The sequence below is a fragment of the Neophocaena asiaeorientalis genome, unplaced genomic scaffold (genome assembly GCF_003031525.2).
Source record: "Neophocaena asiaeorientalis asiaeorientalis breed wild unplaced genomic scaffold, Neophocaena_asiaeorientalis_V1.1 scaffold280, whole genome shotgun sequence".
NCBI classification, from domain to species: domain Eukaryota; kingdom Metazoa; phylum Chordata; class Mammalia; order Artiodactyla; family Phocoenidae; genus Neophocaena; species Neophocaena asiaeorientalis.
Window position 1 is genome coordinate 4,478,889 of NW_020185321.1, and position 27,423 is coordinate 4,506,311.

At 39.1% G+C, this 27,423-nt stretch overlaps 1 protein-coding gene and 1 long non-coding RNA gene across 2 annotated transcripts in view; one reads left to right on the forward strand and one right to left on the reverse strand.

The window, feature by feature from the left end:
- Positions 1-17,201, reverse strand: part of LOC112392369 (uncharacterized) — a 28,163-nt gene extending 10,962 nt beyond the window's left edge. Inside the window, exon 1 of the long non-coding RNA XR_003001679.1 lies at positions 16,567-17,201. This is a non-coding gene — a long non-coding RNA (uncharacterized LOC112392369). The remainder of the gene's footprint in view (positions 1-16,566) is intronic.
- A 169-nt stretch (positions 17,202-17,370) lies between these two features.
- On the forward strand, positions 17,371-25,591 carry LOC112392366 (zinc finger protein 181-like). The gene is given in 6 exon segments (XM_024734100.1): positions 17,371-17,595; positions 18,256-18,329; positions 22,550-22,670; positions 22,914-23,012; positions 24,334-25,406; positions 25,408-25,591. Coding segments are annotated over 5 exon segments (1,344 nt in total). The 5' UTR covers positions 17,371-17,595; positions 18,256-18,320; the 3' UTR covers positions 25,450-25,591.
- The last annotated feature ends 1,832 nt before the right edge of the window (positions 25,592-27,423 follow it).

Here is a 27,423-nt window from a genome sequence, read left to right on the forward strand (position 1 = left end):
CACAGATAACTTTAAAGATTTCAGATGCTCCAAAGGTTACAAACCTAATTGGATACACCACACCAAACTATGACTTAGAAAGTGTGTATCTGTATCTAAGAGGAAACATATGATATCTAGCTACTCTTCAAATACATGGAGATTGAAGCCTTAGAGTTGGTCCTGTGGACCAAAAAAAAATGCACAACAGAGAGTTGTGAGTTAAGTTTTATTCGGGGCAAAATGAGGACTTTAGCCTGGGACACAGCGGCTCAGATAGCTCTGAGGAACTGCTCCAAAGAGGTGTGTGTGCACGCGTGCGCGTGTGTGTGTGTGTCAGTATATATGTGGTTTTGGTGAAGAGAGATACATGCAACCAAGCACACATTTTTGCAGAATGTTGCCACTAGTCCTGAGGAGGAGATGTCTCCATTAATGATTTTAGTCCTTTTCTAGATATGAGAAGATGTAAGAAATTGGGCTGATAAAACCTTCTCCTGAAAATATCTAACTATCCAAAGGCCTGTTCTGCCAGTTTTTCCTAGAGCACAGAGTGCCTCATTCCTGATCTCTGCTCTGAACTCCTCTCAAGGTGTGTCGAAAGTCAGCAACTGCAGTGGCTAGTAATCTAATCCTTGTAGAGGCAGATGGCTAGTGACAATTTTTATTTGGCAGTTTTGTAAATTTCAGTATGTTTTGTTAGGGATAAGTGAGAAAAGTCTCCAGCAGGGATGGAAAGATGGAGGGGAGGGGAGGACTTTCAGAGGCTCTGAAGCTGGTGAACATGGGTGGCACTCTGCCTCTGGTTGCCTCAGAAAACGTCTGTCCTGTTGGTATAATCAGTGATGTGTCCAACCCAGCAAGCAACATGATTTTATCCAGATACTCATCCTAAAACACATTCAATTTCTTTTAGGAATCTGGAAAGGAAAGCCACTTACACAATGTCATTTCCTGCCGGGAAGGAAGCTGTCACGACCCCTGCAAGTGTGCCAAAGGGGCCTCTGAAACCTGAGACAAATATTTGTGACTTCAGGGTCTCAATTCCTTACTAAGAAGTGATTATCGCTTCACCTGTAATTTCACAACAGTAGTAACTGCATGCAGAGTGAGAGTATCACTGAAACACACTTGTAAATTATGTAAATTCCTGAGAGTCATTACTAATAATTAAGAATTCATTCAAAGATAGTGGCAGAAATACCCCTGGGAAAGCACACTGTGAGAAGTGAAAAAAGTTAATATCTTGAGGAACTTTGAGCATAAGAAACTGATGTCTGAGGAGTAATAGTATGAGAAGTAAGAGCCTGTGCTATCCTACAAGTTTTACCACACTTGAGTATTTCTCTTTAAAACGTGTGCCTTTTTTATTCTTAACACACTGAGGCAAAACCCACCAGAAGAAAGTGGTAAAGAGAACATTTGGAAGGATTTTCCAGAACGGTGAAAATGAACAGGAAGGGGGGTTGTTGTCATGTTTATTCACTGCTCTAACCAATGTTCAGTGAGCAAATAATGGATTTTTGGGCACTATCATCAGTGTATGGGAGACAAAGGAAAGAAGAGACACAAAGAAACCTGCCCTCATGATACGTACATTCCATTTGAGAACGACAGGCAGGAAAAATGAAAAAAAAATACTAAATTAAATAGTATGTAAAACATGGTAGACAAAATGGGGAAAAGGAGAGAAGGTGAGGGTGCCAAGAAGGTGGTGGAACAAATGTTGAGTCAGGAAGTAAAGGAAAATAATTTTTCAAGTAGAAAATATGAATTAATGATGCCGTTTTGAAAAAGAGCTTATGTAGGTGTAGATAGAGTAGGAAGCACCAGGATTTTCTCTCCTCACATAGACAACAATTTCAGCAGAATCCATCTAATGTAAGTATTTTGGAACTCTGTAGTCTACTGCAGTCAAATTCCATAAGAAGACTTGGGCAGTAAACTGTGGTTAATGTTAGTCAATTTCAGCCCTTAGCACAGTAGCAGCTACCAGTCCTCCACCTCCAGCCCTGTGACAGACCACTGTGCACGTGTTCCTGGAGCAAGCTATGTATAGCTTGTGCGAACCAGGGCAAAAAGAACCCTGTCCTCGAAACATCAGGGATCTGTTCTTTGATTTCTGTTCTTGATTAGAGAGGAGCAGACAACTGAGGGCTGTGAGGTGCATTGTTCTTGCACCTCCCCTCCCACTCTGGCTGATGTGACTTCTGGGAGGATTTAAAGGGCTAGAACCCTTTTTTTCCTCCCTTCAGTTTTCTCATTTTCCCACTTTGGGAGCTAGAAATCAAGGACTAGGACAGTGAAAAGCAACTTGCAAATATGAGAAAAATTAGAAAGTGATGAGGGAAAGGTGCAGGCCCAGAAAACACCTGAGAAGACTGAAAGTTTAAACCACAGGTGATCCTTCCCACAGAGTTAGCCTACAAAATGAAAATAAAATAAGCAAAAATAGCAAGCCCTGGAAAAAGGGAAGAGTCTGATTTCCAGAATTACCACATTATTAGATTTAAATGTCCAGTGTTCAACAACAACAACAAAATAAAACAAAAGAGAGAAAGAAATAAAAAACAGAGCCAAAGAGAACTGCTAGATACCATGTAGAAGACTAACACACATTACAGGACTCCCAGAAAAGGAGAGAGAGAAAGGGGAAGAGAGAATATTTGAAGAAACGTGGCTGAAATCTTTCCTAATTTGATGAAAGGCATAATTATAAATATCTCAGAAGTTCAACAAACTCCAAGTAAGATGACTGCAAGGAGACCCACTGCAAGACACAATATAATCAAAATTTGAAAGACAAAGACAAAAGAGAGAGTTTTGAAAGTAGCAAGAGAGTAGCAACTTATCACATGCAAGGGATCAACATTAATATCATCAGCCTATTTCTCATTAGAAACTGTGAGGGCCAGGAGGCAGTGGGCCAACACATTAAAATGCTAAAACAAACCAACAACAAAACAAACACTCACACCATCAGCCAAGAATCCTCTATCTGGCAAAACTTGGAGCCAAGAAATCAAGACATTCCTACATAAATAAAAGCTGTGGCAGTTTGTTACCACTAGAGCTGTCCTGTGTGAAATGCTCAAAGGAGACCTGCAGTCCTGAAATAAAGGGAAACTACACAGTAACTTGAAGACACATGAAGGAGTAAAGATCTCAATAAAGGTAAATACATGGGAAATTATAAAATCTAGTATTATTGTAACACCAGTTTCTAACTCCACTTTTTGATTTCTACATTACTTTTTAAAATTATTAGTCTAAAACTAGTACGATTGTAACTTTGGTTTGTAACTCTGCATTTTGTATCCTACATATCTTAAGATACCAATGCACTTTAAAGAATTATTAGTTTATATTTTTAGTCACACAATCTAAAAGATGTAATTTTATGATATCAAACACCAGGGTTGGGGACGGAGTTGTAAAACAGCAGAGTTTTTGTATGTTATTGGTTAAGCTGGATAAATTCAAATTAGAATGTAATGACTTTAGTATGTTAAATGTAATCCCATGGTAACCACAAAGAAACAGCTATAAAATATATACAACAGAAAATGAGAAAAGAATTTAGATGTTTCACTACAAAAAATAGACCAAACACAAAAGAATACAGTAATGCAGGAAGTTAGGAATAAAAGAGCTACATCTTTGTTTTCTTTAAGTTATATAGAAAACAAAAAGCAAAATGATAGAAGGAACAAGATAAAACCCTAGAAGAAGAAGTGGAGATATGCAATCTACCCCATAGAGAATTCAAGGTAATGATGGTAAATATGTTTAAAGAACTTGGGAAAAGATTGGGTGAACAGAGTGAGAAGTTAGAAGGTTTTAATGAGTTAGAAAATATAAATAAGAACAAAGCAGAGATGAAGAATACAATAAGTGATATGAAAAATACACTAGAAGGAAGAAACATTAGATTAAATGATACAGAGGAATGGATCAGTGAGCTGGAAGACAGCGTAGTGGAAATCACTGAAGCTGAACAGAAAAAGAAAAGAGAATAAGAAGAAATGAGGACAATTTAAGAGACCTCTTGAACAACATCAAGCATACTAACGTTCTCATTATAGGGGTCCCAGAAGGAGAAGAGAGAGAGAAAGGGGCATAGAACATATGTGAAGATATCATAGTCGAAAACTTCCCTAACCTGGAAAAGGAAACAGACATCCAGGTCCAGGTAGCATAGAGAGTCCCAAAAAGGATCAACCCAAAGAGGACCAAACCAAGATACACTGTAACTAAAATGGCCAAAATTAAAGATAAAGAGAGAATATTAAAAGCAGTAAGGGAAAAGCAACAAGTTACATACAGGGAACTCCCATAATGCTAACATCTGACTTTTCAGCAGAAATTCTGCAGACAAGAAGAGAATGGCGTGATATAGTTAAAATGATGAAAGGGGAAAACCTACAACCAGGAATACTCTGCCCAGCAAGGACTTCATTCATATTTGATGGAAAGATCAAAAGTTTTACAGAGAAGCAAATGCTAAAAGTGTTCAGCACCACCAAACCAGCTTTACAAGAAATGTTAAAGGGACTTCTCTAACTAAAAAAGAAATGGCCACAACTAGAAACATGAAAATTATAAAAGGAAAAATCTCATTGTAAAGGCAAATATATAGAAAAGGTAGTAAATCCACCACTTATAAAGCTAGTAGGAAGGTTAAAGACAAAAGTAGTAAAATAATCTATATCCACAATAAGTAGTTAAGGGATACAAAAAAAAAACACAAAAAGATGTAAAATATGATGTCAAAACATTAAAAGTGGTGGGGAGGGCTTCCCTGGTGGCGCAGTGGATGAGAATCTGCCTGCTAATGCAGGGCACATGGGTTTGAACCCTGGTCTGGGAAGATCCCACATGCCGCGGAGCAACTAGGCCCATGAGCCACATCTACTGAGCCTGCGCGTCTGGAGCCTGTGCTCCACAACAAGAGAGGCCGCGATAGTGAGAGGCCTGCATACCGTGATGAAGAGTGGCCCCCGCTCGCCACAACTAGAGAAAACCCTCGCACAGAAATGAAGACCCAACAGAGCCAAAAATAAATTAATTACTTAAAAGTGGTGGGGAGAGTAAAAATGCAGGTTTGTTAAAGTACATTTGAACTTAAGACATCAGCAACTTAAAATAATTACATATCTATATTGCTATCTAGTTATAGATAAAGATACGGATATAAATTGTTATATGTAAACATCACAGTAACCACAAGCCAAAAATCTATAACCGATAATACATACAGAAAAAAAGAAAGGAATTCAAACATAACACTAGAGATGGTCATTAAAGCACAAGGGAAGAGAACGAAGAAGAAAGGAACAAAAATAACTGCAAAAAGAACCCAAAAAACAATTAGAAATGGTTATAAGTACATACCTATCAATAATTACTTTAAATGTAAATGGACTAAATGTCCCCATCAAAAGACATAGAGTGGCTGCATGACCCGTATATAAGCTGCCAAGAAGAGACTCACTTCAGACCTAAGACACACACAGACTGAAAGGGCATAGAGAAAGGTATTCCATGCAAATGGAAATTAAAAGAAAGCCAGGGTAGCAATACTTATATCAGATAGTACTATATCAATACTTATATCAGAAAATAGATTTTAAAACAAAGACTATACAAAGACAAAGAGGATATTCCATAATGATCAAGGGATCAATCCAAGAAGAAGCCATAACAATTGTAAATATATATTCACACAACATAGGAGCATCCAAATACATAAAGCAAATATTAACAGACATAAGGGGAGAAATCAACAGTAACACAATACTAGTAGGGGACTTTAACACCCCACTTATATCAATGGACAGACCACCCAGACAGAAAATCAGTAAGGAAACACTGGCCTTAAATGACATGTTAGATCAGGTGAATGTAATAGCTATATGGAGAACATTCCATCCAAAAGCAACAGAATATAAATTCTTTTCAAGTGCCCATGGAACATTCTCCAGGGTAGATCACATTCTAGGCCACAAAACAAGCATTGGTACTTTTAAGAAAACTGAAATCATATCAAGCATCTTTTCTGACCACAGTGCTATGAGACTAGAAATCAACCATAATTAAAAACCCCCTGCAAAAACCACAAACACATGGAGGCTAAAAAGTATGCTACTAACAACCTATGGGTCACTGAAGAAATCAAAAAGGAACTAAAAAAATACCTGGACACAAAGAAAATGAAAACACAACACAAAATCTATGAGACACAGCAAAAGGAGTTCCAAGAGGGAAGTTTATAATGACACAAACTTACATCAGGATACAAGAAAAATCTCAAATAAACCACCTAACCTTATACCTAGTGGAATTAGAAAAAGAAGAACAGACAAAACACAAAGTTAAAGAAGGAAAGAAATCATACCTCTTAGAGCAGAAATAAATGAAATAGGGACTAAAAAACCCACAATAGAATACATCATTGTAACTAAGAGCTGATTCTTTGAAAAGATAACAAAAATGGTAAACCCTTAGCCAGTATCATCAAGAAAAAATGAGAGCGGGCACAAATAAATGAAATCTGATGTGAAAGAGGAGAAGTTACAAATGATACCACAGAAATACAAAGGATCATAAGAGATTACTACATTTATATATATTTATATATTTAGATACTAAAATTATATGCCAGTAAAATGGATAACCTAGAAGAAATGGACAAATTCCTACAAACCTACAATCTCCCAAGACTGGGTCAGGAAGAAATAGAAAATATGATAGAACCAATAACCATTAATGAAATTGAATCAGTAATAAAACAACTCCCAACAAACAAAAGTTCAGGTCCAGATGGCTTCACAGTTGAATTCTACCAAAAATTTAGAAGACAGTTAACACCTATCCTTCTCAAACTATTCCAGAAAATTTCAGAGGGTGGAACACTCCCAAACTCCTTCTATGACACCAGCATCACCCTGATACCCAAACTAGACAAAGATATCACAAAAAAAGAAAATAAAAGGCCAATATCATTGACAAACACATATGCAAAAATCCTCCACAAAATATTAGCAAATGGAATCCAACAGTATATTAAAGGATCGTACACCATGATCACTGGAATTTATCCCAGGGATGCAAGGATGGTTCAATATCCACATATCAATCAATGTGATAAAACACATTAGCAAACTGAAGAATAAAAACCATATGATCATCTCAGTAGATGCAGAAAAAGCTTTTGACAAAATTCAACATCAATTTATGATAAAAACTCTCAACAAAGTGGGCATAGAGGGAACATACCTTGACATTATAAAGGCCATATATGAAAAGTCCACAGCTAACATCATACTTAACGGTGAAAAGCTGAAAGCATTTCCTCTAAGACCTGGAACAAGACAAGGATGCCCACTCTCACCACTTTTATTCAACATAGTATTGAAATTTCTAGCCATAACAGTCAGACAAGAAAAATAAATAAAAGACATCCAAATTGAAAACGAAGAAGTAAAATTGTCACTGTCTGCAGATGACACAATAATACATAGAAAATCCTAAATATGCCACCAAAAAGCTACTAGAACTCAATTAATTTGGTAAAGTTGCAGGACACAAAATTAATATATAGAAATCTGTTGTGTTTCAATATACTGATAATGAACTATCAGAAAAAGAAATTTAAAAAAACAGTCCCATTCACAATCACATCAAGAAGAATAAAATACCTGGGAATAAATCTAGCTAAGGAGGTAAAATACATGTACTCAGAAAACAATGACACCGACGAAAGAAGTTTAGGTTGACAATGCATATGGAAAGATATATTGTGCTCATGGATTGGAAGAATTAATATTGTTAAAATTTCCATACTACACAAGGCAATATAAGATATAATGCAATCCCCATCAAAATACCAATGGCATTTTTCACAGAACTAGAACAAAATAGTCTAAAATTTGTATGGGGACTTGGCTGGTGGCAGAGCGGTTAAGACTCTGCGCTCCCAATGCAGGGGGTCTGGGTTCAATCCCTGGTCAGGGAACTAGATCCCACATGCATGCCGTTAACAACTAAGAGTTCGCATGCCACAACTAAGGAGCCTATGTGCCACAACTAAGGATCTGGTGCGCCTCAACTAAGGAGCCCTGGAGATGCAACTAAGACCCCATGCAACCAAATAAATAAATATTTAAAAAAATGAAATTTGTATGGAAACACAAAAGAACTCACAAAGCTAGAGGTATCAAGCTTTCTGATATCAAACTATACCACAGAACTACAGTAATCTAAACAGTATGATACTGGCACAAAAACAGACACACAGATCAATGAAACAAGATAGAGAGCCTGGAAATGAACCCACACTTATAAGGGCAATTAATGAATGACAAAGGAGGCAGGAATATAAAATGGGGGAAAGATAGACTCTTCAATGAGCGGTGTTAGGAAAACTGGACAGCTACATGCAGAAGAATCAAACTGGACTACTTTCTCACACCATATAAAAAATAAATTCAACATGGATTAAAGACTTGAATGTAAGACCTGAAACCATAAAATTTCTAGAAGAAAACACAGGCAATATCCTTTTTTACATTGTTATTAGCAATATTTTTTGTATATGTTTCCTCAGGCAAGGGAAATAAAAGCAAACAAACAAACAGTTGAGACTACATCAAACTAAAAAGCTTTCTCACAGCAAAGAAGGCATCAATAAAACTAAAAGACAACCTACCAAATGGGAGAAGATACTTGCAAATGATATATCCAATAAGGGGTTAATATCCAAAATATATAAATAACTCATATAACTCAAAACAATAACAAAAACAAACAACTCAAAAAATGGGCAGATGAGTTGATTTGACATTTTTCCAAAGAAGACATACAGATGGCCAACAGGCACATGAAAAGATGCTCAGCATCGCTAATCACCAGGGAAATGCAAATCAAAACCACAATGAGATGTCACATCTGTCAGGATGGCTATTACCAAAAAGACAAGAAATGACAAGTACTGGAGAGAATGTGGAGAAAATGGAACCCTTCTGCACTGTTTGTAGAAATGTAAATTGGTGCAGCCACTATAGAAAACAGTATGGAGATTCCTCAGAAAAAATTAAGAATACTACCATATGAACCATCTATGTCACTTATGGGTATTTATCCAAAGAATGTGAGAACACTAATCAAAAAAGATATGCGAACCCCCATGTTCATTGCAGCATTATTTACAATAGCCAAGACGTGGAAACAACCTAAGTGCCCATCAAAGGATGAATGGATAATGAAGATGTGAGATACGCGCACACAATGGAATATTCATACTACTCAGCCATAAAAAGATGAGATCTTCCCATTTGGGACAACATGGATGAACCTTGAGGGTATTATGCTAAGTGAAATAAGTCAGACAGAGAAAGACAAATACTGTATGACTTCACTCCTATGTGGAATAAAAAAACTAATAAACAGGGCTTCCCTGGTGGCGCAGTGGTTGAGAGTCCGCCTGCCGATGCAGGGGACACGGGTTCGTGCCCCGGTCTGGGGGGATCCCACGTGCCGCGAAGCGGCTGGGTCTGTGAGCCATGGCCGCTGAGCCTGCGCGTCCGGAGCCTGTGCTCCGCAACGGGAGAGGCCGCAACAGTGGGAGGCCCACGTACCGCAAAAAAAAAAAACAAAACTAATAAACAAACAAAAACATAATAAATGAACAAATCAAATCAAACAAAAACAAATACATAGATACTTAGAGAACAGAATAGTGGTTACCAGAAGGCACAAGGGGGAGGAAGGGCAAAATTGGTAAAAGGGATCAACAGTATGGGGACAAAGGGAAAATAAATGATTGCATTTATATGAAATTCCCAAAATAGACAAATCTATAGAATCTTAAAGTAGATTAGGGTAGGGAGGATGGGAAGATTGGATAGACTGGAAAATGAAGAAGCATATAAGATGCCTTTCTTTCTTCCTTTCCTTCCTTCCTTCCTTCCTTCATCCCTCCCTCCCTCCCTCCCTCCCTCCCTTCCTTTCTTACTTATAAAGTACCTTCAATACCCTAGTACTGATCTTCATGTTGGAGATGCATTGGTGAAAAGAGACCTGTATTCTTTCAGGAAGTTTCAATCAGGTGCTTGCTGACAAATAATAAACAAACCATAGTGAATTACCATCGGAGTAACAAAAATTGATGAGTGTTGGGTGAATAATTAAAATAGGATGGTATACAGAGGGACTAGATGGCACCTGCAGAGAGGGTGGTGAGGAACGACCCATTTGAGAAGGTGACAATAGAGCAAGGATCTAGAAGACAAGATAGAACAGCAGTGAGGTCACGAGGAGGAGCCTCCAGGCAAAAGGCTTGTTTAAAGGCTTACACATGCATAAATGTGGCTTATGAGAGGTAGAGAAGGCAGGTCACTGAATTAACATGTGTGTCCTTGTGAGCAAGGAGAAGCATGGAAGGAGGCAGAGCCAAGTCAGGTAGGCCTGTATAAGCCAACATAAAGAATTTGGATTATATTCTTTGAGAGATCAGAAGATATTAAAAGATGTTACAAAATGGAATTCTATTTATGTAGTTTAGAAATCATCTAATTTCTGTATAGAGAACGGACTATATGGATGCAAGCGTGAAAGCACAGGACTGGTTAAGCAGTCCTTGCAGTGCTTCAGGTGAGAACTGGATGCAAATAAATGAAGGCTGAGGCCCCATCACTTTGAGGCAGCATTGAAAACAACACTGTCTGCTGGAATGAATGTGCAGGGAGGGTAAGTGAGGACAAAAGAGGGATACAGGAAAATGTCTGGATGTTCAGCTTTGTCTGGTGGGTGGATGGCGATTCCAGTTGCTAAGTGTGGGGGCTTGAAAGAGGAGGAGAATAAGGAGAAAATCAAGATGTCTGTGTGGGCCCCATGAAGCATGTGGAGTTTGAGTTGACAATGAACAACCAAAATGAGCTGGGAGGTAAAGAGCTGGACGTATGGATAGAGAGTTCCAGGGAGAGGCAAGGCTGGGTTATAGATAGACTTGGGAGTCTTTTTTTAAAGGATGAGTTATAAACACATGGAAATGCAAAAGAAAACATGTAGGAAACGTGGAAATGGAGGCCAAATATGGTCTTGGGTCCCTTTAACATTTAGAGATCAAAGGAGAGAAGAACAAGCAAAAGAAACTAAGAAGCAGAAGCCACTAAAATAAAAATTAAGAAAAATGTAGTGTCATAGAATCAAGAGAAGAGACTGAAGAATGAGGAAGTTGTCAATTGTGTCAAATGCTAACAGGTCAAGAAACATAGTGACAGAAGAGGGACTCAGATTTAGCAATGTGGAGATCACTTTGACCTACAGAACAGCAGTCTCAGGAAAATAATACGAATGTTCTCTGATAGGACACAGTTATGGAGAGATTGTGGAGTGAAAATTAAAGAAAATTAATATAGAAAAAATTTCCAAGACGGTTTTCTACTGAGAATAGAAGTGGTGTACTTGCTGGAGGGGGTTTTGGGAAAAGAGAGGGTTTTTAAAAGGCGAACTATTCTAGATAGCTAAGCAGATCTGAAAGATGATGGAAAAGATCTAGTAAAGGCAGAAAAAAATGTTGATTAAAGAGAGAGAAGGGATAATGGCAGGAAGCACATGTGTTCCTATGGATATTATTGTCTCGGGGTCAATAAAGGTTATTCTTAAGAAAGAATTTTCTAATAGTGATGACCCAGAGTAGTAAAGCTTGAATTATCAGTAGAGCATGGTGACACTCCATAGAATAAGCTCAGTGAGATGGCAGCTGTGTTTGTCAGGGTTCTCCAGTGAAAACAGAACCAATAAGGGGTGTGCGTGTTTGTGTGTGTGTGTGTGTGTGTGTGTAGATCAGATAGGTAGATACGTAGTTAGATAGACAGATAGAGATACTTATTTTAATGGACTGAGTTACACAACTGGGGGGGATGGCAAGCCTTAATTCTTGCCAGCAGGCTGGAGACCCAGGGAAGAGTTGATGTTGCAGTTTGAGTCTGAAGGCAGAATTCCTTCTTCCTCAGGGTATCTCAGTCTTTTTCTCTTTGGATCTTTGACTGGTTGGATGAGGCCCACCCACATTATAGAGGGTAATCTGCTTTACTCAAAGTCTACAGATTTAATGTTATATGTTAATCTCATCTAAAAAATATCTTCACAGCAACATCTAGACTAGTGTTTGACCGAAAATCTGGGCACCATAGCCCAACCAAGTTGACACATAAAATTAACCATCAGAGCAGGGTACATATAACATTTACTGAGTACCAACTTTATGTCTGTCACAGAGGACATAAGACAGATAAAAGAATGTTACTGGGATTCCTCCTTCACTGAACACTGACGAAGGTGCTGTGGCAGAGAGGGTTCTGGAAATAGGACTGAGTTTAAATTGGCAGGATCCGCTGACAGTGGAACCAAACTGGGGGTCCTCTAAAACTTGGACCCGGGCAGCTTCTCAAGGGCACTGATGAAGAACATTATGCTCAACTTCTTTCTGACAATGTCCTTGTGTCCTTTTCCCCACTTAGGGAATGCGCTGAACCAAAAGATGCCTCGGTCCCCCCTAGTAGGTACAGATCACTACAACCTCAAAAGATGCACCAGAGGAATCTTTCATGCCTTTAGTATTGCCTTCAGAAGCATTTCTTAAATGACAGGGACCCACTGGCAGCTCACAGGAAACACCCTTATTTCTGTTTGTGGCCCTAAATCCCCACTCAGTACAGGTAGCCCAGAGCCCCACATGCTCTTTCCCTCCGACAGTTTGGATGGAAGAGAATACACTGAAAAGGGGTTCCAGAAACAGGTAGGTCCCTTCACCAGTTACCTGAAATCTTGGAACTAGATTCTAAAAAGCTCCAGACTTCTTCCTAAGGCCAAAACATGGAATAGAATAGCCTTCATAGAGGCACTCTGTTGGTATGTATTAAAGAAGCCTAGAGACAGGTAAATTCTTTGACCAGTAGCATAGAATCTAGGGATTTACCACTTAAAAAAACCAAGTACATATGCAATGATGTATGTACAAGGATATGCTTCACAAATTTAAGTAAAAACTTGAGCACAAAGCAAATGTTCATCAAGGGGAGGGCACTTAAATCTATTACTGTTATGATTCCTGATATGGAACTGTGGACATTCTAATGGTAATGTAGGTTGTATGTTGTTAGTATTGTAAGACATTCACAATGGATTGAGTGAAAAAGAATATGAGCGTACACGTAAAATAAATCTGTATTTTAAAATAAATGATACCTTTCTCTCGATAGATTAGCATGATAAGTCACTTTCTATGGGTAAATAGAATGAGTTAAAATTTTCTTTTTCTAAATTTTGCAATAGTGTTTATTGAAGTTTTGTAAAAAGAACAGTGACATTTTACTTCCATCCATATACTTTCCCAGACTAACATACATATTGGACTTCACCTCCCATGAGCCATTTTTTTTGAGAAATCATGCAAAATCAATAGGAAAAACTTGAGCTCTCTACCTAGTAAGCCCCCGAGGGTATTCTCAGCCGTAAAGTCTAAATGAAACCCCTTCTTATGGAGCTAAAGCAAGACTTATTCCAATTCCTCCATAATCTAAGAGGGAGGAAAGGAAGTGAGATGGGCACCCTCCTCCCCATCATACCCAGACAGTGCCCTTGATACCCGTCCTTAGTTTTCCTCAGGGAACCCAGCCAACCTATCAAGCAAAGTCTTTTTACTATTGTCAAGCATATGCACACCTGACACTTCATACTGAAGTGTCTGGTGTTACCTTATACTAGTCACATAAATAATCAGAGATGTGGGATATCAGAGGTCCTCTTGGACAGAAGGAGAGAACACAAACGTATTGTTGGAGGCTCTGCACAGGTTCTACATTGGGCATTCCAGGGTCAGGCTTAGGCCAGACTGGGAATGGATAGGTCTTCAAACCAGTGACAGGAGAACTAGGACTAGGCTCTTGGATTTAAAACTTTGGTCCATAGTGGGATGTGTAGGCTTATTACAAAGTGATAGATGGAGAATAAGCCAGGAACAAGGACAAAGATTTCTAGCAGAGGTCTCAGCAGGAGTTTCTCCCTATGGCAAATACATATAATTTTTTTTTGATGTCTCTGGAAGCTTAGAGTTCCAAACTTCCTTATCACCCTGAGTCTTGGAACAGTTTCAGCATCAACATGAACTGGCTTTTCTTCTCCCAGTTCATATTCTTTTTTAAAAAAAATAAATTTTATTTGTTTATTGGCAGCATTGGGTCTTCGTTGCTGTGCGCGGGCTTTCTCTAGTTGCGGTGAGTGGGGGCTACTCTTCGATAAAAAAATAAATTTTATTTATTTATTGGCATCATTGGGTCCTCATTGCTGCGTGTGGGCTTTCTCTAGTTGCAGTGAGTGGGGGCTACTCTTCGCTGTGGTGTGCAGGCTTCTCATTGCTGTGGCTTCTCTTGTTGTGGAGCATGGGCTCTAGGCACAAGGGCTTCAGTAGTTGTGGCACATGGGCTCAGTAGTTGTGGCTCATGGGCTGTAGAGCGCAGGCTTAGTAGTTGTGGCGCATGGGCTTAGATGCTCCACAGCATGTGGGATCTTCCCGGACCAGGGATGGAACCCTTGTCCCCTGCATTGGCAGGCGGATTCTTAACCACTGTGCCACCAGGGAAGTCCCTCCCAGTTCATATTCTAAAATGCACCCTTGAACAGATAAATTCCAATAGCAAAATCATTTATTGTAAATATTGCCTAATAGAAAAGGGAACGAAGGCAGCTCAGGGCTAGTGGAAGGGGGAGGGTTCAGTATGGCATGTAAAGTATTTTCCTGTCTCCTTATTGATCTCTCTTGGCCCTATTTTCTTTCTCAAGTGACTGGCGTATTTGTTTAAAACTGGTTTACTTATGCCCGAGTCCCCAGTCCATCTGCCCCTGGATTTCTTTTTCTTAGTCTTGCTATTCATCAGAGTGCCTCTATCCTTTCTGTTAAAAATGCAAATCATAGAGCACTCACATGTTAGGGGTTCAGCTTTGAAGTAATGTTCCTTAAGCACTGGTCATAAATAGCTACTGAAATAGAAGCTATTGAAATAGCTTCTCACCTCTGCCCCCAGTCACATCTAGTCCTTTAATGTTAACCCCCCTTCCCCATGAACTTAATTTATGTCCCAGACATCTGAGGACCCATAATGGGAAGGCTTCATAATTCTTCCAAGAAGCTCATGAGGAAAAGCAGCAACAATGAGGAATTCCTATATAAGATTTTCTGGAAGGACTGAGCAGGGACTTTATGTCTTGGATTTAGTTTAAAGTGGTTCCAGAGTGGTAGTAATCCCAGATCTTGTCTGAAAATAAAACTATATAATCTCTAGAAAAGAGAGGCACTTTCATCCAAGGATATTGGGGAGCCCAGTAAAATCTCTTTTCAAGGACTGAGTGGCACACAGATAACCAACCAAAAAAGGAAACAAAGCAAACTGAGTAAAGAAATTAAAAAATAAATTTACAAAGGTTCATAAGATCCTCAATTATAGGTATTATCAAATGCATATTATGAATCAGCTGTGCCTACCATGTTACAAAAATCTTTGAAAAACTGAAAATTAAAAAAAAAAATCCCCTGGAAAGGGAATTATGAATGTTAGATAAATAAGAATAAATCACCCAGATTGCAATACAGAGACTGAAAGATGGAAATTACAGAGGATAGAATGGAAAAACCTACCTAACAGCTAACTGGAGTTCACAAGAAGAGGAGGGGAGTAGAGGCAATGTATGGAGAAGAAAAATTTGCTGAGCACAAGAAGATGCCACTTCACAGATTCAAACTGCTCAACAATCCCAAGCAGGAGAAAAATCAAAGAATTTCACACTCAGAAACATTATGCAAAAACTGTAGAAAACATACTTGGTTACTGAATCCAGTTCAATGCCCAAGGTTCTCAGGGGAAAAATTTTAGTATCCTAGGCTCTGCATTCTCCCTTTAAAATCTTGCATTTTTCTGTGTAACTTGTATTTTAATATTAAAAAGGTCATTGTTCTAAAAGAACATTGACCAAGAGATGTGCAATTCTCAGAGAAGGAAATACTAAAGCCAACAGACACGTGAAAAGATTCTCAATCTTATTAACAATAAAAGAAATGCAAATTTAAGCCACAATGAGTTATAATTTGACACCTAGCAGATTTGTAAAATTTGAAAGTTTCACAAAAATCAAGTGCTGGCACTAACAGTTGCCAACCAAAATAACTATAAACTATGGCAGGAGTACAAATTGGTACAACTTTGAAAAAAATGTCACTGTTTAATAAAGACATAAAAAGACATAAATGGGAATATACTTTGCACTGGCAAACCTTTCCTTGTTACATACTCTAAGCCTTGAGAGGAATCCAGCTGATGCCACAATGTTTTTAAAAACCACTTATGCTATAGGGACTGAATACCACACTCACAAGATATACCAAGGTGGAAGCATTACCTCGTGAATCTTATGCATATAAGTACTTGATATATGCAAGAAAATTCATAGTGATACTATTTATAATTTTTAAAAAATAAGTAAGATTTAACTTACTTAAGAAAAAAAGTAAAGGCAACAACACAAACTCACAACAGTAGAATGCTCTGGCCTAGATACAGCTTTGTCCAGGGCCCGTGTGGGTGGGCTGGGCAGTCAGAGACTAAGAAGTGCTTCTGGGCCCGGAGGAGGGTCAGAGGAGTGTTTTTTCCCAGGATTGAGGGTCTCGGTCCTCAGTGCCCTCACTCGAGTCTGATAATCCTGAGTCCTTCGAGGACGTGTAATGCACATCACAGCGGCAGTCACTGTCGTAGCGAAGACGTGACCCCTCGAACTTCTGGGAAGTGTCATTGGTCCGCAGACAGCTAATGTAACAGCCCGGACACAGGGCATTTGGGAAAATATAGTCCTGGGCAAGCGGGCGCCAAATACTCAAGACCTATACGAGCTGGACAGCGTGGCAGCAAAGTTTCGGATGAGAGGAGACCTTCGGCTGGTAGAGGCCACTTCGTGTCCCGCACTAGCAAGGCTGCCCTTCTCCGGGCCGGACAACATCTGTGCGAGCAGAGGAATGACCCGAAAGACGTTTCGCGGCCGCATAATATTCTGGGAAGTGTAGTTTCGCGGTTCGGGCGCCATTGTCTTCACAGTGCATGTAGACGGCTGCCGTTGGCTCCGGGAAGCAGAGTCCGCCAGAAACGACTGTAGTTCTCCCGGTACTTAGCGTGTGTGCCCGGTGGAGCAGTCCTGCTGTGTAATTTCTCACACAGCCCAGGCTGTGGTCTCGCGGTGCGCCGAGATCGCGCGGTCGCAGTGCCTCCTGGGAAGTGTGGTTTTTTGGGAGGCGACCGTGCGACGCACCGGCAACTTTTGTATGTGACGCGTAGGAGTCTGAGAAGTGCAGCCGGCCGTGGACTCCGCTTTTGGCCCGCCCCGCGGTCTTCTCCGGCCCTGCGGCGGAATTCTCGGTCCTGGAATCGCGGAGGACTCTGGGCAGCGCAGTTCCCGCAAGGCGGGAGGCCATTGTCCGCTGCAGCGATCCGGCGCGTTAGGTACAAGGAGGTGCCCACTGTGGACGGCCGCGCACGGCTTCGGTGCCGGCGGGCTCCGCTGAGGTTTAAGGCAAGTGTGGGTCCCGGGAGGGCCGCCGCAGGCCTCGGGCTGATGGCACCCGGGCGCTGGGCATGGCAGCCACAACGTCGCTGGTCCCAGGGTCTGCCCCGCGGTGTGAGCCCAAATAGGCCCCTAGCTTCTCTGGGCCTCTGTCATGCTTTGTAAAAGGGGAGTAAGGATGGCGCTTACCTCAGAGCTGTTGCGAAAAGGAAAAGGGAGAGCCAGTGTGCGTTGTACGCACTGAAAGAAAACGCCATCTACATTAAAAAAAAAAATCCAGTGTGTAAACCTTGAACAAATTGCTTTAATATCGCCGAGTTTCAGTTTTCTCAGAGTTTAAAAAAAGAAATCTGGAATAATGTGAATGCCTACTATGCATAGTGGTGAAGATCGAAAGAGCTCTTATTTAACAGTTATTACTGTTGTTTTATGAGTTTGTCACTTATGTATATGATAGTTGATTTACACGCAAATGGCACCTGGTTACCTCTTGCCTTAGGGAAAGGTTAGAGCCCTAGAAAGTGATTCCCAGGTAACCTCTTGCCTAGGGAAAGGTAGAGCCCTAGAAAGTGATTCCCAGTGTGATTCTCCATGCAGGTGTGTCCAGAGCTGCAAGATAAGCCTGATTTTTCATGACTGCTTTTTCCTGTCCTTGATCTGCCTTTTCAGGCACTGCCCTTCTATAAGAAGAGAGCCTGGAAAGAGGACTGTGTTGACTTTTGGAAATTGCAGTCATGTTTCAGGTAAGTTGGTATGTCCCCAAATCTTCCTGAAACACCTACTTATCAGGACTCTTGAGTGTTTGCTTTGCCTTTCCTACCAGTTCCCACCTCACGAGTTCTTTTAGGGACTGGATCTATGATTCCTTTCATTATAGCACAGGATGTAGACTGCAGAACTCCAAAGTACTGTCTTCTCTCAGTGCTTCTGTTTTCTACCATTTTCCTGCTAGAAGTCTCTGAAGAGTCTTGAGCAAAACTTTTTTTAAAAATTACAATTCAAAGTTCAAGTTTGGAATTATTTGCTTTGTAGTTGTCCAAACTGTATCATGTGGTCTCAATTAATGGTGTATGTCAGTCCTTTCAGTCGTTCAAGTCGAGAGGTTTGGAGTCATCCTTGAGATCTCCCTTTCTCTTATAACTAACATTCAGACACTCTAGTTGGATCTAAAATATACACAGTGTATCTACACAATCTGACCATTAGTTACCCCATCACTGCCACTACCACTGCCACCCTGGTACAAGCCACTTATATTTTGCAGTAGTCACCTTGCTGGATTGCCTTCTTCTGCCCCTGACCCTCTTCAGTCTCTTCTCAATACAGCTGTCATAGAGATCCTCTTGTTATATAATATCCTGTCATTCCTCAGCTCAAAACTCTTTGGTGGCCTTAACTCATAATAGAAATCAGAGTTGGGTCGTGACATAAAAAGCTTTGTACAGTTAGGCTCTGTTATTACCTCCCTGATCTCATCTTCCTTCTCTGTCTCTTTGTTCCCTGTGAGCTCCAGCCACACTGGCTACTGCCTCCAGGCCTTGGAATCTGCTGTACCATCTACTTGGAATATTCTTTCCCTGGATATACACAAGCTTGCATTCTTACCTCTGTATCTCTGCTCAGGGGTTACTTTCTCGGTAAAGCCTCCCTGAACACCTATTTAAAATTGCAGTCACCTTCTCTCGACTGTCACTTCCACTCCTCCATCACTGTGTTTTCATAGCACCTATCACTCACTAGCTGATACACTATGTGTTTAGTATATGCATACACTCATTGTTGTCTCCTCCCACTGGAAGGGATTTTTTTTTCTTTTTTGTTGACTGTTTTATCTTCAGTGTCCAGAGTGGTATCTGGCATAAAACAGATGCTTAGTAAATAGCTATTGAGTGAAAGAGTGATGAGAAAACGATGGGACAGAATCATGGCATGGAAGTGAAACCTGCACAGGAGAAGGTATGAGTGGCAGGTGTGCGTGTTGGGCAGAGTCTGTTTCTTGGGTATATTAGATAATTAGAATTGAAAGAACTTTTTTTTTTAAGTAAAAGCTAAAGCGAACTAATTGCCAAAATCACTCATGGATTCATTTTCTAAACACTTAATGAAGTACCTGTTAGGAAGACTCTTACATAGGTTTGGGTGTACACTGACATGCAGGATTTCATGATCTCGTGCAATACTGTCCAAGAGAACTTTCTACAGTGGGGGTAGTGTTCTATTTGTGTACTGTTCAATGTGGTAGCCACCAGTGCCATATGACTATTGAGTGCTACAGTGACTGAGGAACTGAATTTTTAATTTTATTTAAATTTTATTTTAATTAATTTAAATTTATATAGCCAAATATGGTGGCTACTGTACTGAGTAGTACAGGACTGGTAGAAAAGTAAGAAAGCATAAGAAATTAAGGTATTTATTTAATATCCTAAGTTCTGGGGACAAAGGTGAATTAACATCCCAGGCTGCTCAGGCAATTGAAGGGGAAGAAAGAGTTGAAGCATCCCTGGGGAAGCAAGGCTGGAGTTGTTTCAGTGTCTCATAGTACCAGGGCGGCAGAGGTAGAAGTGAAGTTATACCAAACTGAGAAAACACCTTGCGTGTAGGTAGAGAGGCCCAAGAGTCTTTCAAAGAAGTGCAAAAATTTTGTACAGCAGTGGTTTTCAAAAGGGGGTGACTTTATCCCCCTTAGTGCCACTCATAAGGGACATTTGATAATGTCTAGAGACATTTTCAGTTGTTCTAACTGGGGGTGGGGGTGGTTAAGGGGAGTTGCTACTGGCATCTAAAGGGTGGAGGCTAGGGATCCTACTAAACATCCTAAAATGCACAGGACAGCTCGCACAGTAACGAATTGTCCAGCCTAAAATGTCAGTAGTGCCAAGATTGAGAAACACTGATTTAAATAAAGATCAAAGAGTATCTATTAGATTATGTGAGGTTTCTTCTCTAGACTATTAATACAATGATATTCATTAATATCAAAACTTAAAATGTAAAATATCTTTGCATTGGTGGAGTAAAACATAGTGTTTTATTCATTTAATGTAGTGTTGATTTTTTAATTTGGCTTATCATTTGGGATTTTTAAAAGCTAATCATTTAAAGACTACTGTGGGGGGCTTCCCTGGCGGTCCAGTGGTTAACTTCACCTTCCAGTGCAGGGGGTATGGGTTCAATCCCTGGTCAGCGAGCTAAGATCCCACATGCCTTGCGGCCAAAAAACCAAAACATAGAAGCAATATTATAACAAATTCAATAAAGACTTTAAAAATGGTCCACATCAAAAAAAAAAATCTTAAAAAAGAAAAAGACCACTGTGGAAAATAGGAAAAGATGGAAATTTTCTCAGTTCATATGATAAGGCTAGCGTAACCCTAATACCTGGCTAAGAGTAAATACAAGTGGAAAAAAGAATTTTCCCTGGTGCCAAAAGAGAGACCTTCTCCCCCTCCCTTTTCTTAGTGTTTCCTTGAGAAAAATCTGTAATTGTATATCCTCTCCCTCTCCCTTTGAGATGCTTGTTCATCTTTTTCAAAGCTAAATAAGCCTCTGCCAGTTTTGCAAAGCATTAAAGTCTTTCTTAAGGGCCTTGGAGCCATCTCTTCAAAATGGAAACATGAAGGAAGATGCACCCCTATCTCCCTATCTGTATGGGAGTTTAGCCTAGACTCCTGGCTGCAGATTCTAACTACTTGCTTGTCATAAAGATATGAGTTTTAAAATTTTTCTTTGGGGTAAAGGCAGTTAACACAGATGACTACCCCAATTACCAAGTGAATTTAGGATGAACTGTGTGTAGCAAATGATGCTGTCAAGTCCTCTTACTTAAGGACAAGTTATCATTTACTTTGAAAATATGTGTAATGGATTGTATCTGCCTGAGTTTATAAAAGGGTGAAATTTCTTTCTGTCCTTGGAGTCTCATTAGTGATTACCTGTGAAGTGCATTATAGTCTGGTTTAATGCTTATTCAGTAATAAAACTGTTTTTTTTTTTACACTGTAGAGAGGATTTTCTGCTTGGTAGATTTGATTTTTAATTATTTCCCTAACACCTGATGAAGGTAAATTCCCTCTTTAAAACCAAAGACCAGTGTCGCTGGTGAACACGTGTATTAATAAAATATCCAAATAAAGTAACAGAATATTGAATCTACACTTGGAGTGAAAAATTTACAATAGCCAAACAATGCCTATTTCACCAGTGAAAGGTAATAATAATGACATTTTAAATGCATACTTTGTTTGCACATATTTTAATTTGACTAACCAGTAAGCTATTATTAAACATTAAAATTTTTTCTAAAATTTTGCTATTTTAAATAATACTGTGAATGAGTACTATTGGGAAGAAATCTATTTTCTTAGAATATTTTCCTTGAAATGTGTCTTTTTTTTTTTCTTTGCCCTTCCTTTAAGGTTCTATTCAAGGACTACCTATGGCATGAAACCAGTCTTCTTGCCCAGGGGTCTCAAATTATTTTAATTATAGATTATGAATATGATGTTTAATTATGTACCATAAATATTTTTGCTTTTTGTTTATAAATTGGTTATGAATGTGTCTATCTTTAATATAAAGGTGTCTTTTTATTATGAACCTATTGGATTCTTCTTTTTTTTTGAACCTTAATTCATGTTCTTTTACCTGGCACGTAAACTATAAAAAACAGAGCTAAGCACTTGACTATATGCCAAAAGTTGAATGCTGATTTTGAAAAATTTTATAATTCTATTCCCTACTCTTCTGAAGCAGAGCTCTTATATTTATCTCTTATCCTTATTGTATAACAATGCCAAGCACATAATTATCCAATTATTACTTAACTTAGATCAGATTCCTGATCATTGTCACAACTGCTGAATCTTGTTCCCTTTCTTCCACCCCAGGGTAATTTTACCTCTTAACCAGTGACAAAAGAGGCCAGGGCTATGGTTGAGCTTAAATGTGTTTGCTATTTCAGGTGACATTTAGTGATGTGGCTATAGACTTCTCCCATGAAGAGTGGGGATGGCTAGATCCTACTCAGAGGAATTTATACAAGGATGTGATGGTACAGAATTATGAAAACCTGGTATCTCTAGGTAAGCATATCTCTGCCTCCACCCCAATGAGGGAGATCTTTCTTCTGCCACTCCAAATTGCTAGAGATCCTCCTTAGTAAATGTTCTGAGGAAATGTATAGCTCTGTTGTGTCCTGCCTGAAGCTTACCTTCCCGTTTCAGTGAACATCTTTCAGACCTTTCTTCGGTCCCTTTTTTGATGATAGTCTCTCCTCCATGAAGGCCACAGCTTAAACAATGTTTGTTCTATATTTTTCCTGTAAGCAGGTCTTTCCATACCTAAGCCATACGTGATTGCTTTATTGGAGGATGGCAAAGAACCTTGGATGGTGGAGAAAAAGCTGTCAAAAAGTTTGTTTCCAGGTAAGTCATGGTGAATCAGGCAAAGGAGATCTTTGTTTAAAGATGCTTGTAGAAAGTATGGAGGCATTTTAGTATATTTTAGGGATACTGTCATCAGAGATTCCAAATGTAACAAAATTGAGGGATCCTTAGCTTAGATTTCAAAACAACCATTCCTCTATCCTAAATTATTATTTTTCTGTATTACTCATGTCATCTCATCAAAAGTGGAGGGTTTTGGCATCATAATAATTCAAATTGTTATTTATTTGAAATGAAAATAAGGCAATTATTCTTTTCGAGTCCACTTAAGGAAAAATATACAAATGCTTTTAGGCTGAAAAAGCTGTCAATTAGATGGAAAATCACTTTTCCCCTAAGGCAGAACTTCAAAGAACAAATATGAACATAAGTGTTAGAGGAAGTAAGGGATATATAAGAAGTTTTCTGAGAACAGTATTTTCTTTATTTTTTCTTCTGGCTGCGTTGGGTCTTCATTGCTGTGTGTGGGCTTTTTCTAGTTGCGGTGAGCGGGGGCTACTCTTTGTTGTGGTGCACGGGCTTCTCATTGCGGTGGCTCCCCTTGTTGGGGAGCACGGGCTCTAGGGCACGCGGGCTTCAGTAGTTGTAGCGCACAGGCTGTAGAGCGCAGGTTCAGTAGTTGTGGTGCAAGGGTTAGTTGTTCTGTGGCATGTGGGATCTTCCCAGACCAGGGCTCGAACCTGTGTCCCCTGCATTGGCAGGTGGATTCTTAACCACTGTGCCAGGGAAGTCCAGAACAGTATTTTTTTAATGTCAATAAATATGATTTCACACAGATCCTACATAAACTCACAAAGCTTAAATCTTTCTGAGCCATAAAGAGTATTTAGATTATTTTGTTTTCATTGTAGCTGTTTAGCACAGTGCTATATATTCTTCATATTAAGCATACTAATCTGACAGCAAATTTAGATTAATCGAACGTTGGAGAACCAAGGCTGGGTGAGATAAAATGTAGTCTTTCACATAAGTATAGGCACAAAATGTTGGCTTGGGATCCAGAATGCCTTCTGCATTTTCTTTCTGATAGTTTCCTTTTTTCCCCCAAAACTGATTGCCTATATTAACCCATTTCCCTTATTATACTCTGTTCCTGCCTCTGTGAGCTGTCTGTATTCTCTGTGCTGCATTTGAACTTTGTTCAGAAATCATTGAATATATGAGAGTTGTCAGAGCCATGTGTCTTGGGGGTTAGAGGGGAATGACTTTATTTTTTATCCAGTTCTCCTATTTCTACCATAGAAGTTTCTTTTCAAGAAGTTCAGAAAAAGCAGTGTTTTGCTGTCTTGATATGTTACAGATTGGAAATCAAGATGGGAAAGCAAAGAATTATCAACGAAGGAAGATATTTATGATGAAGATTTTCCCCAAATGGTAATAATGGAAAAAACTATAAAACAAAGTCATGAATTTTCAAATTTTAACAAGGACTTGGATTATATAGAGAAGTTGGAGGGGAAGTGTGAAAATCAGGTAGAACATTTCAGACCAGTGACCCTCACCTTTAGAGAAAGTCCCACCGGGGAAAGTGTTTACAAATGCAGTAAGTTTAGGAGCATCTTGCCTTTAAAGTCTATTCTTTCTGAACCACAGAGAATTTCTGCTGAAGGGAAGTCACATAAACGTGATATATTTAAGAAGAGCCTACCAGCAAATTCAGTTATAAAAAATGAGAATATCAATGATGGAAAGAAACTTTTGAATTCTGATGAAAGTGTGGCAGCCTTCAGCCAAAGCAAATCTCTTACCCTTCACCAGACTTTTAATAGAGAGAAAATCTATACATGTAGTGAATGTGGGAAAGCCTTTGGGAAACAATCAATCCTTAATCGCCATTGGAGAATTCACACAGGAGAGAAACCCTATGAATGTCATGAATGTGGGAAGACTTTTAGCCATGGCTCATCCCTTACTCGACATCAAATAAGCCACAGTGGAGAGAAACCTTACAAATGTATTGAATGTGGGAAGGCCTTTAGCCATGTCTCATCACTTACTAATCATCAAAGCACTCACACTGGAGAGAAACCATATGAATGTATGAACTGTGGAAAGGCTTTTAGTCGTGTTTCACATCTCATTGAACATCTGAGAATTCATACTCAAGAAAAACTCTATGAATGTCGAATATGTGGGAAGGCCTTTATTCACAGGTCATCTCTCATTCACCATCAGAAAATTCACACTGGAGAGAAACCTTATGAATGCAGCGAATGTGGAAAAGCCTTTTGCTGTAGCTCACACCTTACTCGACATCAAAGAATTCACAGTATAGAGAAACAATTTGAATGCAACAAATGTCTGAAAGTCTTTAGCAGCCTCTCATTTCTTATTCAGCATCAGAGTATTCATACTGAAGAAAAACCCTTCGAATGTCAAAAATGCAGGAAATCCTTCAGCCAGCCTGAATCACTGAATATGCATTTGAGAAACCACACTAGGTTGAAACCTTATGAATGTAGTATATGTGGGAAAGCCTTCAGTCATAGGGCATCCCTGTTTCAACATCACAGAATTCATACTGGAGAGAAACCCTATGAATGTATTAAATGTGGGAAGACCTTCAGCTGTAGTTCAAACCTTACTGTACATCAGAGAATTCATACTGGAGAAAAGCCATATAAATGTAATGAGTGTGGGAAAGCATTTAGCAAAGGCTCAAATCTTACTGCCCATCAAAGAGTACATAATGGAGAGAAACCCAGTAGTACAATAAGTGTGGAAAAGCCTTTAGGCCATATAAATCACTATACATGTGAAAGATCATATAAGAGAGAAACTGCATAAATGCAGAATTTGTCATAATATACTGTAGCCATAGATCTTCCCTGATTGAAAATCAGAAAATCTATACTGGAGAAAATTCTTATGAATGTAATGAATATGGGAAACTCTTTAGCAATGATACAAGCCTTATTGTCTATCACAATTCACACTGTAGAGAGACTATATGAAGGCAGTAAATGTGGGAAAGACTTTAGCCAGCATTAATCCCTTAATTGACATAAGTAAATCCACACTGGGGAAAAACCCTTTACATGTTACAAGTATGGGAAAGACATTAGGTGATATGAATCTCTTAAAAAACATTAAACACCTACAGGAGAGAAGCAATATGAATATAAAAATTGTGGGAAGTCCAGTTAAAATGCATCCCTCATTTTACATCAAAGAACTCACACTGGAAAGAAAGCTTATGTAAGAAATGTAGCAAAGTGTTCACTAAGCATTCTTAGCTTGCTAGACATCAGAAGATTAATGTTAGAAAAACCTGAAGGATTTAGGAATTATGTGTAAGTCTTTCTTTGCAATGATGCTAATTTGTAAACAATTCTACAGGAGAGCAAACAAGCATATTATAAATGAATATGCATATCTTATAGTAGCAGCATGCATTTTACTCAAGAGTCCTACATAGAAATTAGCTAATGGGCATGTGAAGATATTTAGTCACCCAGTGGATCCAATAAATGTTATAATTGAAAATTAAAGTTGCAACAGAAGTAAAAAGTGGTGTGAGTAAAATTTTTGGTCTCTAGTAAAATCATTTTGTATATATTGGACTCTTTCACTGACACACTGATACTTCTTACAAAATTTTCCACTACTTTCCTCTTGAAGAATTAGGATCAGCTTTCCTATATAGCCTTCAGTGGGAGACTAACAAACCTAGAAAAAAATGGCCTGATCTCTGAGCTAAGAATTTCCCTATTTTGATAAGGATAATCCACAGTCCATTTCCAGTTGGCTTAATTGACACATTTTAATTTTTACAAGTGCTGTGAGAACATAACCAAGAAACTATACATACTATGAGGGATTAGAGCAGAGAGGATGTGCTTTTTAATCCAAATCCTAAGGAATGAGTCCTAATTACAGTGATCCTCCATAACTGCAGATTCTGCATCTGCAGATTCAACCACTCGCAGTTGGAAAATGTTAAAAAAAAGTTTTTATCCAGAAAGTTCTAAAAAGAAAAACTTGAACTTACCTGCTGCAGGCAGTTATTTACATGGTACGTACATTGTGTTTACAACTACATGGCATTTACATTGTATTAGGTATTATAAGTAACCTAGGGATAATTAAAGTATACAGGAGGATGTGCCTAGGTTATAGCAAATACTATGCCATTTTATGTAAGGGATTTGGAGCACCTGCAGATTTTTGTATCCATAGAGGGTGAGGGAGTATGTTGGTCCTGGAACCAGTCCCTCACAGATGCTGAGGACAACTGTATGTAAGGCACACACGCTCTTGGAGTTCGTTCTAGGCAAAGCAGACAAGTAAGTTCTATCATGTTTTCTGCATCCAGAATACATTATTCAGTGTCTAGTTTCAAGTTTTGTGGCTTTGAGGTACTACTGTTGGCAGCAACACTAGTAACAGC